The sequence below is a fragment of the Aethina tumida genome, chromosome 2 (assembly GCF_024364675.1).
Source record: "Aethina tumida isolate Nest 87 chromosome 2, icAetTumi1.1, whole genome shotgun sequence".
In the NCBI taxonomy this organism is placed as follows: Eukaryota; Metazoa; Arthropoda; class Insecta; order Coleoptera; family Nitidulidae; genus Aethina; species Aethina tumida.
The window spans coordinates 16,813,801-16,834,393 of record NC_065436.1 but is presented as its reverse complement, the minus strand read 5'-3'; the positions used below and the strand labels follow the sequence as shown (position 1 = coordinate 16,834,393).

At 27.9% G+C, this 20,593-nt stretch overlaps 1 protein-coding gene across 5 annotated transcripts in view; it reads right to left on the bottom strand.

The window, feature by feature from the left end:
- LOC109603894 (protein apterous) overlaps window positions 1-20,593 on the bottom strand; it is a 128,090-nt gene that overhangs the window by 11,708 nt on the left and 95,789 nt on the right. For all 5 annotated transcript variants that reach the window (XM_049963502.1, XM_049963503.1, XM_049963504.1 and 2 more), the window contains 2 exons: window positions 16,457-16,872; window positions 176-390 (listed from right to left, as the gene is read on the bottom strand). In XM_049963502.1, coding sequence (XP_049819459.1) covers window positions 176-390; window positions 16,457-16,872 — 631 coding nt within the window. The remainder of the gene's footprint in view (window positions 1-175; window positions 391-16,456; window positions 16,873-20,593) is intronic.

Sequence of the window (20,593 nt, the reverse complement as noted above, 5' to 3'; positions counted from 1 at the left end):
GTTGGCTTATTCGCTCGCAATTCGAATTAATACGCCGCGTGCCCGGATAACCTGCTTCAGCACAAATTTTAATCATTGCCGGATTGACTGAACGTTTTCGTTGTGAATCGATAATGCAGCTTTCACAAATGTGTTTTAATCATGAACTTTCGAATTGCTGAAACTGCGGCCTTACCTGCAAAACTCTCTTGGGCAATCCAGTCTTCTGCGACAGTTGCTTCAGGTCCTTCGCGTCAGGATTGTGATTGATTGCGAAGTACGATTTCATCGTCCTCAGCTGATGATGCTTGAAAGATGTTCTCATTCGTTTCGTCCTTTGATTGGAGCCGTGCATTCCGGGAGTACCTGGAGAACGTCCAAAGGTCATGTCCAAGTAGTCTGAATTTAAATCTGAAACAAAAATAAATTGGTATTAACAAGATTAATAAACATTAAACCGTGTGTGGATGAGGCATTACAATAATAGCTAATTTATACTGCTTATTGACATAAATAAAATATTTTATTGCTACTATAGCCCAAAACTATTAGCTCTGAGCCCGAGTGGCGTTATATTAAATAATGTCGCGACATTTAATATCAAATTTAAATGCAAAAGTGTCCATTAACGATGAAAAAATCCATAGTCTCCCAACAAATTGAAACTAATATGTTAATTAATATCAGTACTAATTTATCTACTGTTTAAAGTATACACATATGCGCATCGTTGATTAACCTTAATCAATAAAACGTCTCCATTTATAAAAACAAGATTTCGCCGAGATAACGATGCTTTCCCGGTTTATTACTATTTGTTGTGACTTTGATGTAGCATGTGGGACACAAAATGGGCAAAAAAACGTCCAACCCGAAAAAATTTACGGTTCTGATTTTAATTAGGTTAGATGCCAGCGATGGGTCACATTCCGTGGTTGTTACCCTCATCGCCAAATTAAAATATATTTGGCTGTCGATTCAAAATAAATATTTGTCCCGGTAACAAATAAATCTCGGTTCAAATAGACGTTTAGTTAAACAAGTTTTACGTACCATAACTTGGTACGCCAGTTAATCAAACGTGCTTATGGCTTTATAGATCTGGTTGGTCGTCGGAGAGGATTTAATTAGTAATAAGTAATTATGGGTGCATGGGAAACATTGTAATATTATAAATACATAAAACAACTAAATATAATACACTTAGTGTAATGAGTTTTTATATTAACCGAATTATTGAATCTCATGAATACTTAATTAACGGCATGAAATTAAATTTTGTTATCTTATGTGTTATCGAGTTTAATATACTAATTAGAAAATTGCGTACGGTTGATATTATTTTATTACAATAATAATTATTATTAGTCTACCTGTTTGCATATGCATATTTAATTGAATTGTAAATACATTCTGCTACAATTGTTAATAAATTTACATTTTATATCAACCTTATAAATAGGCAACCGTAAAATATAATTTGATCAATATTTTGGACACCACCACAACCACCAATGTGTCCAGTTCTTGTTAAATTAGGTAAAACTACAGGGAGGACATTTGAGACGACATAATCTAAATTAAAGAAACTACCACATAATAGTTTGCGTTGAACAAATAGTCTAATTATTCAACAAATGTCATTGAGTGTTTCCGTGGTTGTTATGGACTGTTGAAAAACACATTAAGATCAAACTACCTAATGAACATATGCAAAAGGGTGACATACTTTAACGTTAATTGTGTTAATTAACTTAAACGGCAATTTACAAGTGATTAATAAATAGAGTAGAATGAACGTATACAAATCGGTGTTTCTAAATTCTTAGATAGCTTTATCAATGGCGGCTTCTTACAGTGGACAGTTAATAATAGCCTGATACATTCATCCGGGCAGGCCATAGAAGCGGTACGTTTTCTGTGGTAAGTAATTTACGTTTATGGCAAGTCTGTCATCGGGTGTCGTCGATATTGGACCAAATATATGGAGCGACTCTAGCTAGTAGCAAGGACCTTGTGTTTCTAAGAGCTTGCCCAGCAGTGGCGTAGACGTTTTAATCTCACAGATATTTTATTCATTAAACTAATTGTAAAGTTTACAAAAACATATTGAATTACATTAAACAAACACAAAGAGTTATCTGTTCAGTGAACCGCAAAATGATTGTTACTCATAAAACAGAGAATGCTAATTTATGACATAAATGAGGCACACACAACATTAATTGCGGCAGTTTTGCGGATGCCTCGTATAATTTGCGTGACACGTTTTATTATCACTTTTATGGAGCAAAATGCGTTGTTACAGCTAAAGAATACAAGTTCAATAATTCACTTTCTCAGAACTTGTTTTCATTTTTTTTTCTCCGATGTTGTTGAATGAAGCTATTAAGTTGTGTGAACATGGAAATGCACGTACGATCTCAGAAAAATGCCAAGGCATTGTATAATGAATAACGATTCCAGACGATAATTTGAATAATTGTGTTCTGAAAATGGCAGTCTAGAATGGCTGATCTTTGGTTTGTTGTTAGAAATTAATTAGAGAAGCTGCTTCACAAATATGTATCGTGTGAATTTTTCTGTAGTTGTTTTGATGTTTTAATTGGTAATAATGTTTTAAACAGTACATATATGTTCAATATTTATGGTTATTATAAATTACTTTTTTACTTATATAGTTTTAGAATCTCATAAACTGTAAATACATTACTATTTTGTTGTAGAATAAATATCAAATAATTGTTTTTCATTTTATTATTAAATGCTGATAGTTTTCAGGTTACCAAATGTCTAACCAAAGTTATTCTTTAAGTACTTAGGGAAATTGTTGGAAGGAAATTCGAGGAAAGCTTGAAGTAAAAAACGTCAAAATAGAAATAATAAACTTATCTTTTTCCATCGTGTAATAATCCTTTAGTTTTTTTAATATATCTAAATTAATGTTGCTTCTGGACATTTTTCAGTTTTCTCAAAACAATTTACAAGCATCATGTGATCAAAAGAGATTACAGATACTGCTTTCCTGAAAAATGCTCATAGAAAATGTGTTCAGTCGCTTTTACACACTGATCACATCGATCATTCATAATATTAAGTTTAGTTCCTTTTCAAGTTAACTCGACTGTCTATTTTAAGTACTTCGGTTCCTGTTGGTAAAAATAAACAAAGAATTCGATGAGATTAAGAGGGCAAAGTTTGGAAGTTTCAAGTGTCAAAATAGAACAAACTCTGTTAAATAATAATTACATTGATCAGTTTTCACAAAACATTTTTCAAGAATCATGTCATCAGAAAAGATTGACGATACTGCTTCCCTGCAAAATGCTGATAGTAAATGTGTTCCGTCGCTTTTACACCCTGATCACATCGATCATTGATAATTTTAAAGTTTACTTCGTCTTCAAGTGAATTCGACTGTCTACTAATTCTTTAAGTACTTGTTACTAATCAATAAAGAATTCGACGAGAATAAAAGGGTACAGCTTGAAGTTTCAAATGTCAAAATAGAGCGAATTTTGCTAATTAATAACCCTACCATTTTTCCAAAGAATAATAATTTGTTCCTTAATTTACAAGGATCAAGTTATCAAAAGAGATTGGCGATAGTGCTTTCCTGAAATGTGCTTATAGCAAATCATTCATAATCTTAAAGTTTACTTCGTTTTCAAGTTAACTCGACTGTCTACTTACTCTTTAATTACTTTAGTTATTGTTGGTAAAATAAACTATGAATTCGAGAGATTAAGAGGGCAAATCCTGAAGTTTCAAATGTCACAATAGGGCAAATTTTGCTAAATAATAACCTTACCATTTTGCCAAATTATAATAATTTGTTCCTTACTTTTCCGAAGTATTTTTAATGTCTATAAATTAATATTGGTTTAGCACTTTTTTCAGTATTTACAAAACAATTTACAAGGATCATGTTATCAAAAGAGATTGGCGATACTGCTTTCCTGAAAAGTGCTGATAGCAAATCATTCATAATCTTAAAGTTTACTTCCATTTCAAGTTAACTCGACTATCTACTTACTCTTTAATTACTTTAGTTATTGTTGGTAAAATATACAAAAAATTCGATGAGATTAAGAGGGCTAAGTCTGAAGTTTCAAATGTCACAATAGAACAAACTTTGCTAAATAATAACCCTACCATTTTGCCAAATTATAATAATTTGTTCCTTACTTTTCCGGAGTGTTTATAATGTCTATCAATTAAAATTGGTTCAGTACCTTTTTCAGTTCATGTTATCAAAAGAGATTAACTGATACTACTTTTATGAAAAATGCTGAATTTCGATTATTGTTGGTAAAAATCAACAAAATATTCGATGAGCATAAGAGAGCAAAAATTTCAAGTCAACATAGACCAAATTTTGCTAAATAATAACTTTAATAATTAATATACTTATTTAAAGTATAATAATTTGTTCCTTACTTTTCCGGGGTGTTTTAATATTTATAATTTAATATTGGTTTAGCACTTTTTTTAGTTTTCTTAAAACAGTTTTCAAAAATCTTATGATTATAAGATATTGTTACCTCTGTTTTCCTGAAAAATGCAGATAGTAAGAACAAATTTTGGTAACTATGTTAATAATGTATTTTAATATGTATTCTAGGATTCATTTTTCCAAATATTTCAGTATTAATAAACAGGAAAATGAGTAAATCATTTTTGATCACATCAGATACCAGGGAGGGAAATATCAATAATATAGTCCTGTCAAGACTTGAAAGAAAGTTTACTTCAACCCATGTAACATTAAATATATTAATAAACAAATATTCACATTCGCTAGGATAACAATGCACTTCGAGAATCATCCGGTAAACAAGAAAAAAAAATGTCTGGCAAGTTTAATCTCTGATATTTTTAAACAAATGACTGACTACAGTTACGTGTGAAACGCAAATACTTCCTGCCTGGAACAGAATATATTTGATTTTTATTAGGTCCCTACCGTGATTTGTGCTGAGAAATGTTTATTTATATAGAATAATTCTTGTACAAGGTTTTTTTGTGATATAAGTACAAAACCCGATGCATGCATTAGATGCAAAGATAGCCATGAACGTATTTACTGAAGGACATGTACAATTTCATATTAATAAAACATTTGAGGTATGAATTATTTATTTCTGCAAGTCGCCGCAATACCAACATGATAAAAGCGAGCAATTAAAATTAAAAAGACGCATTTTTTATATAATTTTGTGATGATTATACTGGAATTGTTTCGCGTTACGTCGAAGGGACGTGAAGAGATGAATCGTATACATTATGTATTTTCGGTAATAACAAGTAACACGTTTCAATTATACATTCTGCGCAGGCTATCGTGTTATGTTAATTTATGGTAACTGTAGTTTAAAGATACCTTGCAGTAAAATTGATTTAGGTACAAACAAGGTGCACTTGCCATAATTATTGTCATTTTGAATTTTGTACGGACGCTGGTTTTGTGGCGGTGTCGCCTTTATTAAAAACAATAAGAGACAATTCGTTTTGAACCACGACAGCCATAAATTATTTCCAATCGTTCACTGAAAACCAATACAAGGCGGACCGTCTGAGCCAATGGGTGTAACAAAAAGTAAATGTATATGGTGGGCGAAGAAGCTACTTCTTCTGTTTCCTGATAATACTTCTAGATAACAGAACAGTCTTCAATAAATTACGGGTGGACTATTGACATATACAATGGCGTAAAAATCCGGTTAAGCATTTATTGTTTCTTGATTTATTTTATGATTGTTTTAGTTTATAGTTTTCTTTTTACGGTGACTGCCGTTGTATCGTGGTGATCGCTTATTGTTAAATGTAAATCAGTAACTGAATAACATAAACAATCGCCACTGATAAACTTTGATTATCTGCCGTTTATTGTTATATTTAATGGCTATATTTTTCAACACAACCGCATACGTATATCTACATTGAGATGTTACAATTTTATACCATAATAAGTAATAAAAATAAATTTCCTTAATGGCGCTGTAATAAAATAATAACAATTTTCTATCTTACATCAACTGTAGCTTACAACATGTTATTTAATAAAGGTAATGTCGCACGTAGATATTCGTTGTTGTTACTTGTTCTTAATCATACTTAATGAATTTGTTTTGATAATTACTTCATTAATGACCACTTATTAACGTCATTAAATATAAGGGTTTTATATTATGGTGTTATCTATATCACCTCCTGTCAGCTTTACGTGCAGGTGTAAACGTAGTAAATTAAAATAAACAAACAAAATTATTTTGTTTTGTTAGCTTAGTTTCCAATTTTGATACATTGTACTTATGATTGGATATTTAGTTCAAGCTTTCTATTATATTGGTGTTTTAAATGTTCTTCTTTTATTATTTATTACACTTGCATGTTTAAATTATCAAATTAGTGCTATAAAATACATATGGGGCATTTTTTTAACTAAATCGTTGAAAAAACAATGGTATTTTAAAAAATACAACACTAACTTCTACGAATAATCAACACGCTAACAAAAAATTAACCAAATTGTCACTTTTTTATAAATATTTCATTTTTTAATAAACGTTATAAACAATAACAAAAAAGAAGCTTTATAATTTTTGAAAAAAATACATTTTACAAATTCATCCAAAGACCAATTTTGGATTCTATTTGATTTGGTTTATCTTTTTTTATCAACTTAAATTTGTTTATATAACACTAATTTAGAATGAAAATATGTAAACTTATTCTTTTACACATTTTAGACTAATTTCAGTTGACTGAATATTAAAAACTATTTTTTCTCATATTTAAGCAATTCAGTTAGTTAACGTTATATTTCAGCTTTTTCAAAATTATACCCTGAAAAAGATAAATAAAAGGTAAATTCATTTGCCTAATGAAACATATCAGAATTGCCTGTGAAAGAATTTCAAATTCCATTCAATTGTCTAATTTAAATATGGAAATGATTTTAAATTTAAAATTTATCTGTAAAGTAATATTATAAAAACAAAATTGAATTGGGAAAAAATTAATAATACACTTGTTCTAATAACAAAAAATTAAATATAAGATGATGATGACCTGGAAAAAAAAATACAAATGAAAACAACTGAAAGCTAATATTTTTTTATGAAAATGATTTTTGTGTTTTTTGTAATTCAAATGTTTATTCAAAAATGAACAGCTTGAATTATTATGGAGTTATTTGATTAATAATTGACAGAATTACAAAATTATCAACTTTTTCTAACAGTTTAGTAAATAATTTAATAACGTTCAAATAGAAACTTTATTTAAAAACATAAAAAACACATTTTACTATAAAAAATAACGAGAAAAAAAAAATAATTAAAATTTTAATACTTAAGAAAGTTTTTTTTCAACAAGTTTATAATAAAAATAGTGAAACAATCTGAAATCTTATATGTAATATAACGAACTAAGAAAAAATGTATTTAAAATTTTTAGTTAGAAAAATAAAATTGATTACCTATAAAATCATGCGTAAGAGTGAATTATTTTTCATATTTATTTTAAAATTAACTATTTTTATCTACAGTCTTTGAAAAATTAGAAATAATAATAAAATACATAAAAAAAAATTAATATTTAGAAAGTTTTTTTTCCATATAATATCATGTGTAAAAGTTTTTATAAATTATTTTTCATATTTATTTTAAAATTAACTATTTCATCTATAGACTATGAAAAATTAATAATAATAATAATAAAATACATAAAAAATAATTAAAATATATATAGTATATTTATAGTTAGAAAAATAAAATTGATTACATATAATACTATGTGTAAAAGTTTTCATGCATTACTTTTCATATTTATTTTAAAATTAACTATTTAATATGTAGACTTTGAAAAATTAATAATAATAAACACTTGTGAACCATTTTTATTACTTATGTACTTTCGTATATATTTCTTTTTATTATTTTTGTTAATGCTAATAAATTTTTAAATTCTATTGAAATGATTTGCAAATTTACCATTTTGAGTAATACTTTATATCTTTTCAACATATATTTTCATTGTACACTAATATTACAAAAATAAAATTAACTTTTTATATAAAAAAGAATTAAGGGGCCAAAATTTAAACAAAATTATTTTTTTTTTCGAAATTATTATTTGGAAAGTAGATAATTATATTTTACATTTTAAATAATACATTATCACAAGTCATGATCAAGATTAACAATTGCTCACTCAATCAAATACACATAATTGAAATTTAAATTTATAGTCAATCCACAATTCACCACTAACATAACATATCTTAAATGACTTGAAACTCAAATATTGGATAGAAAAATGTAATACTGTAAAAAAAATTATGTGAATTTATTTCATTATTTAAAATTTTAATAATCCGAGAGAAATATTGAGAAATATATTGTATAATGAAAAAAATTCAAGTTGGCTACTTTAAAAAACTTATTTCTACGTATTAATTTAAATATGTTATATTTGTTATTTCATATTTTTAACCATGAATCACGATTTATCAATTTTTTATACAAATTCAAACATTCAATGAATACTCCTTACGTTAAAATTCTAAACCCACTGAAAAACCATTTTACATAGTAAAACAGTAAAAATTCAAATGTTTGCTGAGAAAAACTGGAACCTGGAAAATTAAAGCTTAATCAGATTTTAAAAAAAATATCCACGTTTCCAGGCATGGGGGTAGTGACGTGCGGTAGGAAGTCGCCCGCTCAGGACCCGCACGGCAAACGTAATCCCATTCAGCGGGCGGGTACGCCAAACACCAGTCAGCTTAGCGAAAGCGGATTGCAGAAGGTCCCCGGCACAAGCCACTCCACCGTCATGTGGCACAATTAATTTGCCGTCAATCCGATCAAACCTTGTTCAAACAGCTAATCCGTGTTTATGTCACTGCGCCACGCATAGACAGTACTCAGCCCGGTTGTTTAATTAGTGCCGGGCTGTCTTCGTGTACACAGTCTTCCCGTGCATTTGCAAATAAATCATCCTGATAATCAACGTTGGCGTATCAGCTGACTGGGAGGATTATTATTTTCATTACGGTCGGTGCTTTCTGGATTTACAGTCGCTGAATACTTTTAAAACCGTTTTTACGCCCCGGATTATTTCTTTACTTGACTATCAACAATCATTTTGATGTTAATCATATTTTTGTAATTACGTTTGTTAATAAGCAGCTTCTTCAACTGTAAGTCTGAGCCAAAGGTTTCACAAAACGTGGCACACAATGCTTTGATATCATTGATTTCGTATTACCCTTTTAAAGTATTACTTTATATCTTTTCATACCTCATAAAAATCTTGAACATTCTGAGAAAACCAGTTAAAACATTTATGAACCAATGACTTGTAAGCGTCTATAAGGAATGATCCAATAATAAACGAAAAATAAAAAGCTTGAAAGAAGTTAACACATGAGTAAAACTTTATAACGTCAATAGCCCCTTGTAACCATAAACTAGTAGACAAGTACTGCGTCAGAAAAATCGCACCATGGGCTAAACTTAAAAATTAAAAGCCTTAAACAATTTTCTAATTTGTTGTAGGTTGTCAAAGTGATTAGACAAGACAAATCATGTTGTAAATACGTACAGTAACTAAACATTAATACCTTATACAAATCAATAATTTAGTACTAAATATATTCGTCCGCTCCCACCACCTATTTTGCCCCACTGTGCACGAAGGGTCTTTTAGGGTCGGCAATAAGTATTTCGTTGTGAGCCCAACAATCACGGACAGGGATATTAAAGGTGAGGTAAAGGGTTCCGGTGCGGTTAAAGTTTTCCCACAACGCGTGGCATTTCGAGGGTGATTCGAGAGCAGATGGATGACCGATAATAAAAGTGAGATACTTATCGGTCTCTGTTTTGATATTGGGTATTAAAATTAATTCTGATGCGTTCTGCCGATTATTGTGGGAAATGATTAATATATCAACGTATTAAGCACTCGATGCTGTAACCTGTTCCATTAATTGATGGGAAACTTGCACGGCTGAAATATGGTGATAGTATTCAAACTATGTAAGTCTAGATGACCAAACTAGCGTGGATAATTGCGAAATTTATATTTATTATGAAACTGTTATTGCCTTGACAAAATAATCATTTCAAATTGGTTACACTTGTCGGAGTCGATAAATTCTAAGTATGCCAAATAATTTCAATTACATGAGAAACTTGGATTTTTCTGATTCTGTTAATGATTCTAAGATCCTGTTTTACGTTTAACATTTTTATGTCGCTCGTATAATATTGAAATTAAACGGTAGTCGATGTAAATGAGGTTTAAAATATTAAAAAAATTACCTCATGGTCAATTATAATTATTTTATCTGTACAAATAGAGATAATATTTTTTTTATCGTCGCGTCGCTGAAATATCGACATCCTCTGTTTCCCATTTAATAGTTGAAAAGCCAAGGCAACTAAAACCAGTAGCTGGTATAATAACAGGCTGTGAGTTATTAAAAAAAATAACGTTAAAAATAATAAATTATACGATAATTATGCAAATTATATTTAATTATAGTAATCGAACTTAAATCAAATGACTATGGCAACTTGTATTTTAAACAATTGTGCTAAGATTGAGCAATATAATATGGTTGAATTGTTTACGGTTTTATTGATATTTAAGGCCTATTTTGCATAATTTTACTAAATGCTACCAATAAATCTCACAAATTATCTTGGTACTATTACACACATCAATAAAGCTAATGTTACGTGTGTAGTAGCACATTTAAATAATTACTGTGCAAAACTATCCTGGTATCATTAGTTATGAGTACTTATTGATTATTCACAACTATAAATTATCATTTTATGCACTTGCATTTTTTTCCTATAATTTTAAATGAATAAAAACCAACAAAACTCAAATTTATCCGGTAATGGTTCCTTTTTTAATTCAATTTAATAATTAATCATTGATATATAAACAAAAAAATAAGACTTAAATAAATAAAATCTGCAACGTTATCGTTGTAATAGTTTGCTTTGTACATCGGCATCTCAGACCGTTGAAAATGTAATTATAAACCGACGAATCCAACGAACAAGCTCAATGCTGCATTCAAGAAATTAATAATCGATAAATCATATTCGTACCGGTGGACGTAAATACGTACAGGTTGAACACATTTTGAGAATGTATGAAGATTAATGACCCTGTGCTGATATGAGGCGTAAATAGCCATCATATTATATAAAGAGTATATTATTAGATGGGCAGATTTATCAGCCTCGGTTTTAGCTGGCTACCACTGCAGGCTATTGTGGGCTTGTTTATTGGTTTATATCTAAAATACATTTTACAACAACCATAATCACGTGTTGTGCCGGTAAACCATGAGGTCGTATGAAAAGGCAGTTTTTATTGGTAAAAAATAAAAAGGTAAAAATGAAGATTTTTTAATTAAATTGAAGGATTCCCATAAATCGGTGGTCTTGTTCTGTGATTGTGAATTCACACTTGCATAAATAGTATCACGCAGTGAATATTGATTCCCAATGAGAGGCGATGCGAACGTTTGAAATTGCATGGATGCAATCAATTTCGAAATTCCTCATATGAATAAATCCGATTCATCGAATAAGATCAGTTATTTAAGTCGTTCACTGGACGCATAAATTCACGTACGTGCACAATGATCTTCATGAAAGACGATTTTTATTCGCAATGATATACCACTGGTTAATAAATAGACGAAATCAATTTAATTAATTTTGCTACCCATGCTGTTATTTACCGGCCGATAGTTTCGCCGGTACAACCTCGTGCAATCGACGGTAAATAAATCATGATAATACCAACATTCCCGATGTATGTTGCATTCAAAAGATTAATATTCAATAAATCATATTTGTATGGGATGTTAACATTTTTTTAGTTTGGCTTTTTGTAAAATGTACAAAGATTAATGATTGGAGACTGAAATAGTTTATTTAGGTCAGTGTTCCGATGAAAGAAGATTTTACATCAAATAATACCAACAATAAGAGAGTCTGAGAATCATATTTAGTACTATTTTAAAAGTGTAAATAAATAGGGGATTACCCGAATATATATCACGTATCGTGTTTTATCAAAATCATCAAAGTTCTGCGGCACACATTTAGTATAATTAATAAAGTTAGAAGAAAGAAATGAAATATTTTTATCAAAATTAAGCACATTAATGTACATATCATATTTTGAAATGAAAGATTTTTCTTGGTGAAAGAGAATTACTCGTAAATATTATCAAATTAAAAATATTAAATTATGTGAAACAGTTCTTACAAAAACACACGTTGTTTAAAACAAATAGACAACTAAAGAAAATAAAAATGTATTTTACCAAAATCATCAAAATTCTAACATAATTAACAAAATTTAAGAACATAGAAGAAAAAATTAAATGTTTTTTGATCAAAATTAAACTCACTAATTTACATATAATAAATTTTATCTCCAAAGTGAAAGGTATTTTTCTGGGTGAGTAGAATATTACTTAAAAATATCACCAAAACAAAAACATATATGTAATTTATCGAATAGATAATTAAATACTCATAAAAGAGACAACATAAAAATATAGTTGTTATTATGAGGTAATTAAAGATATACATATACATTTATCGAAATAGTTGATACAGGAAATGTTATGTTAAATGTTTTTTATCAAAATTAAGAACACTGATTTATGTATAATAAATATTATTTTTGAAATGAAAGGTATTTTTCTTGGTGAATAAGTTATTACTCAAAAGATCACCAACGCAAAATATATACTTGTTATTATGAGGTAATTAAAGATATACATATACATTTACAGAAATAGTTGATACAGAAAATGTTATGTTAAATGTTCTTTATCAAAATTAAGAACACTGATTTATGTATAATAAATATTATCTTTGAAATGAAAGGTATTTTTCTTGGTGAATAGGTTATTACTCAAAAGATCACCAACGCAAAATATGTACTTGTTATTATGAGGTACTTAAAGATATACATATACATTTACAGAAATAGTTGATACAGAAAATGTTATGTTAAATGTTCTTTATCAAAATTAAGAACACTGATTTATGTATAATAAATATTATCTTTGAAATGAAAGGTATTTTTCTTGGTGAATAGGTTATTACTCAAAAGATCACCAACGCAAAATATGTACTTGTTATTATGAGGTACTTAAAGATATACATATACATTTACAGAAATAGTTGACACAGAAAATGTTATGTTAAATGTTTTTTATCAAAATTAAGAACACTGATTTATGTATAATAAATATTATTTTTGAAATGAAAGGTATTTTTCTTGGTGAATAGGATATTACTCAAAATATCACCAACGCAAAATATATACATGTTATTATGAGGTAATTAAACATATACATATACATTTACAGAAATAGTTGATACAGAAAATGTTATGTTAAATGTTTTTTATCAAAATTAAGGACACTGATTTACATATAATAAATATTATCTTTGAAATGAAAGGTATTTTTCTTGGTGAATAGGATATTACTCAAAATATCACCAACGCAAAATATATACTTGTTATTATGAGGTAATTAAAGATATACATATACATTTACAGAAATAGTTGATACAGAAAATGTTATGTTAAATGTTTTTTATCAAAATTAAGGACACTGATTTACATATAATAAATATTATCTTTGAAATGGAAAGTATTTTTCTTGTTGAATATATTACTCAAAAATATCATCAAAGGAAAAATATATATGTGATTTATTATTACAACCGAATACATAAATAAATACTCATAAGACAGACAATTTAAAAATATAGATATTATGAGATAATTAAACATATACATATACATTTATAGAAATGTTATGTTAAAATACTTTTTATCAAAATTAAGGATACTGATTCATATATATTAAATATTATCTTTGAGATGAAAGAAATTAAAAATGTATTTTACCAAAATCATCAAAATTTTAACATAATTAACACAATTTAAGAAATTAGAAGAAAAAATTAAATGTTTTTTTATCAAAATTAAACTCACTAATTTACATATAATAAATTTTATCTCTGAAGTGAAAGGTATTTTTCTTGGTGAATAGGATATTACTCAAAATATCAACAAAGCAAAAACATATTTGTGGTAATTAAAGATATACATATACATAACTGATTAAAATAAATACAGGAAAAATGTTTAACTGAAACAGTTCTTATAATAACACAACTCATTTAAAACAAATAGACCAGTTGCAAAAACGGATAGAAAAAATATATTTCATCTAAATCACTTAAATGCTGCGGAATGCGGCCATTAGAATTTGAGAAATTTATTTGACAAGAAATTGTTTGAAAATCATTAAAACAAGAAGTATGTGACCTTATTATAAGAGACTTCTTATACAAGGCACCTTTAGAACAGAAAATATAAAATTATAGTCGTTATTATAAGGTAATTAAAGGGGCTAAACAACTCATTTAAGACAAATAGATAAGTTGAAGTAACAGAAATTAAAAATGCATTTTATCAAAATCATTAAACTCTAAATAACAAAGTGCAGTTCAGTTTAAGTAATAACTAATTACAATAAAAAAAACTCTAAACTGCTCAATTTAATAAGGTTTTTGTGTCCTATCATTCAAACGTATAAATGATTTTCCAATTTAAAATACAAAGTGACGAGATGAATAAATTAATTTTAGATTAAACCGATATATTAATATTCGTTTAACACTTTTCTTGTGTAATAAACCTTATTATATTCAAATTACAGATTTCGAATGTACAATAAAATACAAGCAGGATTACAAAAGCACTTGTTCGGTGGGTGTTTGAAGACAGTCGGTTGATCGCTACCGACAGAGCTACCAAAGAATTCTTTATGTAAAATTAATCCTTATATGGATCGGCGTGTACGACGGAAAAAGACATTAAAAAATAGTAACCATATGGTAATGGAATACTTAACGATTACAGGCCATTTTAAAACACGTTAAGAGACGACAAGTAAAATGTGACACAATAAAAACCAATAAACAACTTTACTTAATTGGCTGAAGAGTCTACAACAATTATTGCTGTAATAAAAGTGTTATACTAAGAATTTCAAATTATGTCCTTTAACACTATTGTGTTTGTGTTTGTTGCGTAGCTTTGATGCATTTTTAAAAGAAAATTGTTTATATATATTGTATATATATTTTTTTGTGAGATAACATACATGTGGGTCGTACCATTTCGCCGTATTGATCTTGGAAGCGGTAGTAAAATTTTATTTTACAATCGCAATCATTCCGATAAATATCTAGTTCGGAACATAAAACCGAATGCTTATCTGGTGGAAATGCTTAGATCGTAATATTTACAAGCCGAAAAAAGAATCGTAAAATTTGAAACATTTCAATTCCTTTGGAACTTTGCTCCTTATCCGAAGATCTTTCCAATAAAACCGTACACATAAAAAAGTTGTTTGCTTTTAGTGGTCTTCCCACAACTGTCGTTAAAGCTAGTTATAAAAGGACCTAAAACAAATGTCAGCCGACCTCTTTTACAATTATTTATCGGCACCATTAAAGTTCAGCCACGTTTGACAATGCGCCTTTATCAAAGGGTGACACGTCCAACATTCGTCTTTTAATAGTGACCCAATAAAAAATTGTTTCAGCAAGTGTAGATTTGCTAGTTACTGAAACCAATGGTGTTTAAACGGGAGACTTTAATAGTGGATAAGGCGGGAAACTTTTAAATGTTAAATTGAGTTGCTGTAAAGTTGGGCAAAAATAAAATTACACGGGTGTATTCTCGAAAATAATATTAATGAACGTTTATGTTTTTCTGCATAAAGATAAGCGAATAAAAATATCGTAAAAAATTTGTTAAGAGACCTGAGTGCATGCTAATTTAAGATCACATCAGATAAACGAAGCCAGAATAAATATTGGTGAAATTTAATGTCATTAAAAAATAAATAAAATATACCCATTGCAAACTGTACAAGTATACATGTAACGTCACTTATCATTTACATAATAATATATAATTTTAATTATCTTAATGATTGTATAACCATTATCAGTTGATGAACTTTTAAAAGGGTTATAATTTGCCGCATCAATTTTAATGCGAAATTTTTATATAAAAAACCAAATTTTAAATTATAATCCCTAAGGCTATTATTACGCAGGAGAAATTGGTAAGTAAGCCGTTCCAAAAACAAACACGGGAACCGCAAACCCGTTGTGTCGGCAGACCGACCGGCCAATAAATAATTTTACCCTTACCCGGATTTGTGGTTTCTTTCTCGTGATCTTTGGGCTTCCGGTAAGACATAATTATATATTTCCGTGGACCTCAATTTATTTCAACAACAACCGTAAACGATTATCATTAAACTTAGAATGTCAATTCGAAAAAAAAAAAATGAATCCCGGCAAAAATATTGGGGTGTAAAGTCAGTTACCTAGATTGGCGGTCATCCCCTCGAGGTCCTTGGGCTTGCGCTTCCGCGGCCGGCCCTTCTGCCGCGGTGTGGTGGGCGCGCCGTTGAAGAAGGGCACCTTGCCGACGGGATCGGCGGCGGGGGGCGGCCCCGACGCGTGATGGTGGAACTCCGGGCTGGGGAACGGCGGCGGGTAGTGGTGGAGGCCGGGCGTGAACATGCCGGACGGCACCGGTTCCGCCATGGGCATCTCGAAGTGGAGCCGGCACAGGACCGCGCCGTCCCTCAGGCCGAAGTGGTCGCCCTTGGTCAGGTGCGAGTTGCACACCGCGCACGAGAAGCAGTGCACGTGGAAGACTAGCTCGCGCGCCCTCATCACCAGCTCCGAGGAGAGGATGGTGGCCTGGCATCGGCCGCAGCGTTTCATTCCGAATAATCTGGAACGGAGAAGACACAATTAATAAACGTAAAACAAAACCAATTTGAAGTGGAGTAATCTCTAGAATCCTCCCAGGTTTGAACCAGGTTAAAGCTCCTTCACATAAACTGTTTTTAAACACTTTTAAGTGATAAAAAAAAGTGATTGCGTGGTATCGCGTATCCAATTTCTTCAGAGCAATATTCTAGCTAAGTTACGATTGGATTTCATCGACATATTCAGCCAAGCTGACCGCGTAAATATTGAATTTGCATAAAAGCCATCATAATTTTACAAGTTAACTGCATATCTGTAGGTTGGTGTCAATCGGAATTAGATTTCCTGTCTAAAGCAAAGTAGAAATAGTCACAGTAGACATTTATTGTAACGGTCTGATCTTGTAAATAGTCTCTGGACACTTGTAAATGTTATTTGTACTTTTATAATAGTGTATCCAATGCAAATATATGTTGACTATTATAACTGTAATATAGTATTTTGTTTCACGATATTATTGTGGGTTTTATTTATTCGTCGAAATTTGCATATCTGCGACAAATCCAAAAATAAATCTATAGGATAATACACATTTTAATATTTTATCTTAAATTATATCAAATTCGTCGATATTTTGGTGTAGGTGGTCATAAAACTAGTTTTTACAGTCGCCACAAAATGTAAAACTGTTTTCTGAACATTACTTAGATTTTCGATTAGTTTAGTTGATAAATTATAGTTCCTTTGAAAACAAATTATCAAATTAAAAAATAATCACAAAGTCATTTATTAAATACACTAATAAGAAAATTAAAAAACTAAATGAATAAATGTTGAATTTGTTGTTTTAATGTGCATTAATTTCCGTTTCGTTAATTCCGATAGAAACACATTTAAATCTTATCAAATGAATATAATAAATAGGGCCGTAAAGTATCCTACTGTAACTAGTACGATAAAAACTGGTTGAATCTCAATATAATCTACTTTTAATAGCTTTTTCTTTAATGTTCTAATATTAAGTAATTTACTTAGGAATTAATAACTGGCAATTTAATAATATTAAATGTATCGTGTAAAAATGATCAGATAGAATCTTATTCAGATGGATGTAATTATGATTGGATTAAGTGCATGGTAATTTATTTATAATAATCTGTCCATGTATGAGTAAACAAACAATTTAAAATCTTTATTAGTATATCAAAGCGTTTTATTTATTCAAAATAATTACAACCTAATAGAATTAATCTTCAAAGGTTTCAAATTAAAATTATACAAAAACTAAAATTCTGTAATTAATAAAATGAATTAATTTATTTTAATTTGCATTAACATACTGATAAGGATAATTTTTAAACCAATTAATTGATGTCACTATGCAATTTACATAAAAATATCAATTTGTATGCAGTTATAAGAATTTTTAGAATTAATATTAATATAATACTATTGAAAAATAATTAGCATTTTAAAAATTAATTATATATAAAAAAATAACAAATTTTAATACACAATAATTATTCAAATTTAATTATTACAGTATGGTATTGTATTATTATTAATTAGTTTTATAGATATTTTAATTAAATTAATTGATTTATTTTAACATACAATAAACATTTAAAAGAAATAATTTTAACTAATTTCAAAATACAGTTGTATTACAATTTAATTACTATTTTCTTATTATTATTTTTAATTTATAAAATTAAGATATCTAAATTAATAAATTATCTTTACAAATTTGGAATTTATTTTATAATTTTTATTTTTTTAATTAATAAATTTAAAATATCTAATTCAATTAATTAATTTATTTTATCGCATCAATTTTATTACTTAAAATGTATAAAAAAATTTAATTTTACTATGTTATAAAGAATATTTCATTATTTATTTTATTAATTATTAAATTATTATTGTTTTTTATTAATAAAATTATGATATCTAAATCACTGAACTGGCTTTGCAATGCAATATATCATAATTTAGAATTTCTATTTATTTTTTTTTTTTATTTTTGAATATTAATAATTGATTAAAGTAAAATAAATAAATTAATATACTATACGCAATACAAAAGAAAAAAAATTGAAAAATTTCATAATTAAATTATACTAGAGTATATTTAATATTTTATTTTTTTAATTAATAAAATTAAAATATCTAATTCAATTAATTAACTAATTTTATCGTATCAATTTTAATATTGTAAATGGGAAAAAAAATTTCAAACTCTAATTTTATTAGGTTTATTATTTTTTATCAGATAATAAAAATAGAATTAATTTATCTTAATACGCAATAAATATGATATTATAAACATTTTATTTGCTATTAATTAATTAAAGTAAATAAACAAATTAATCTATTTCAATATACAATATGAAATGAAATGATTTTAAGGAATTTCAAAATTCAGTCTTTAGAGAAATTAATTTACAAAAGACTAAAGCGTCTTTACAATGTAATATATCCAAAATTTAGAACATTATGATATTTTATAATATTTATTTATTTATTTTTTATTTTAATTGTTTAAAATAAAATAAATAAATTAATATACTAAACATTCAAAGAAAACAATTTTGAAAAAATTTCAAAATAAACTTTTATTAAAGTATATTCAATATTTAATTTTTTTAATTAATAAAATTAAAATATGTAATTCAATTAATTAACTAATTTTATCACATCAATTTTATTATTTTAAATGTGTAAAAAAAGTCAAAGTTTAATATTTTATTTTTTAATTTTTTTATCAAATAATAAAAATTAAATTAAATTATTTTAATATGTAACAGATAAAAAAGGATTTTATAAACATTTTTATTTATTAATTAAACCAAAATAAAAAATGAATATATTTTAGTGTGCAATAAACATTTTACTTTTAAAATATTTATAATATTATTAAATAAATAATAAAAATGAAATATAGCAATTTTTATATTGATTTTAATAAATACTTGAAATAGATTTTTTTTGTTAATTTTATGTATTAATAATAGATAATTAAAATTAATTGATTTTAACATGCAATAAACAAATTTAAGAACCGAATTTTACATAATTTTCAATTTGACTCTAATTAATTGTTTAATACTGATAATTTATTTTGAATATATTATTTTTATTTATTAATAAAATTGAAACAAATATTTTCTTCTTTAATTATGGAAAAATATATAAAAAAGTTTACTTATTATGTATTTTTGACAAATTACATAAAAAATAAATAATAAAATTAAATTAATAAAAAAATACCCGGTAGAGGCGTATTGTGATAAAATAAATAAACACACAATATCGGTTATGTGTACTAAAAATTCAAATTTACCCCTAAATAAAAATTTCCTTTATCAATTTTAAACGCATAAATACCTTTAAATAGAAATATAACAGTTGACCACCGAAAACGATGGTGATAATTGAACTGTTTTGCATAAACCTGATACCCCACAGTGCAGCCGAAACGTAACGGCGGCAAGTACTGTTAGGGGTGTGACCGTAAACATCGAAATTTCAATATCCATATAACCGTTCACATGAAAGGGGAAAACGAGAAACAAACAGAATAAAACATTTGTATAAATAGGAAATGAACAAAAGGCAAAAAAATAACCTACGGAGTGCAACTGTGTATAAAGCGACGGGTGGTGTGCCTGACCCCCCGCAGTGGCTTACGTATGTTCCACGTTACACATATACAATGCCGCTCATTGAACAAACACGGATCC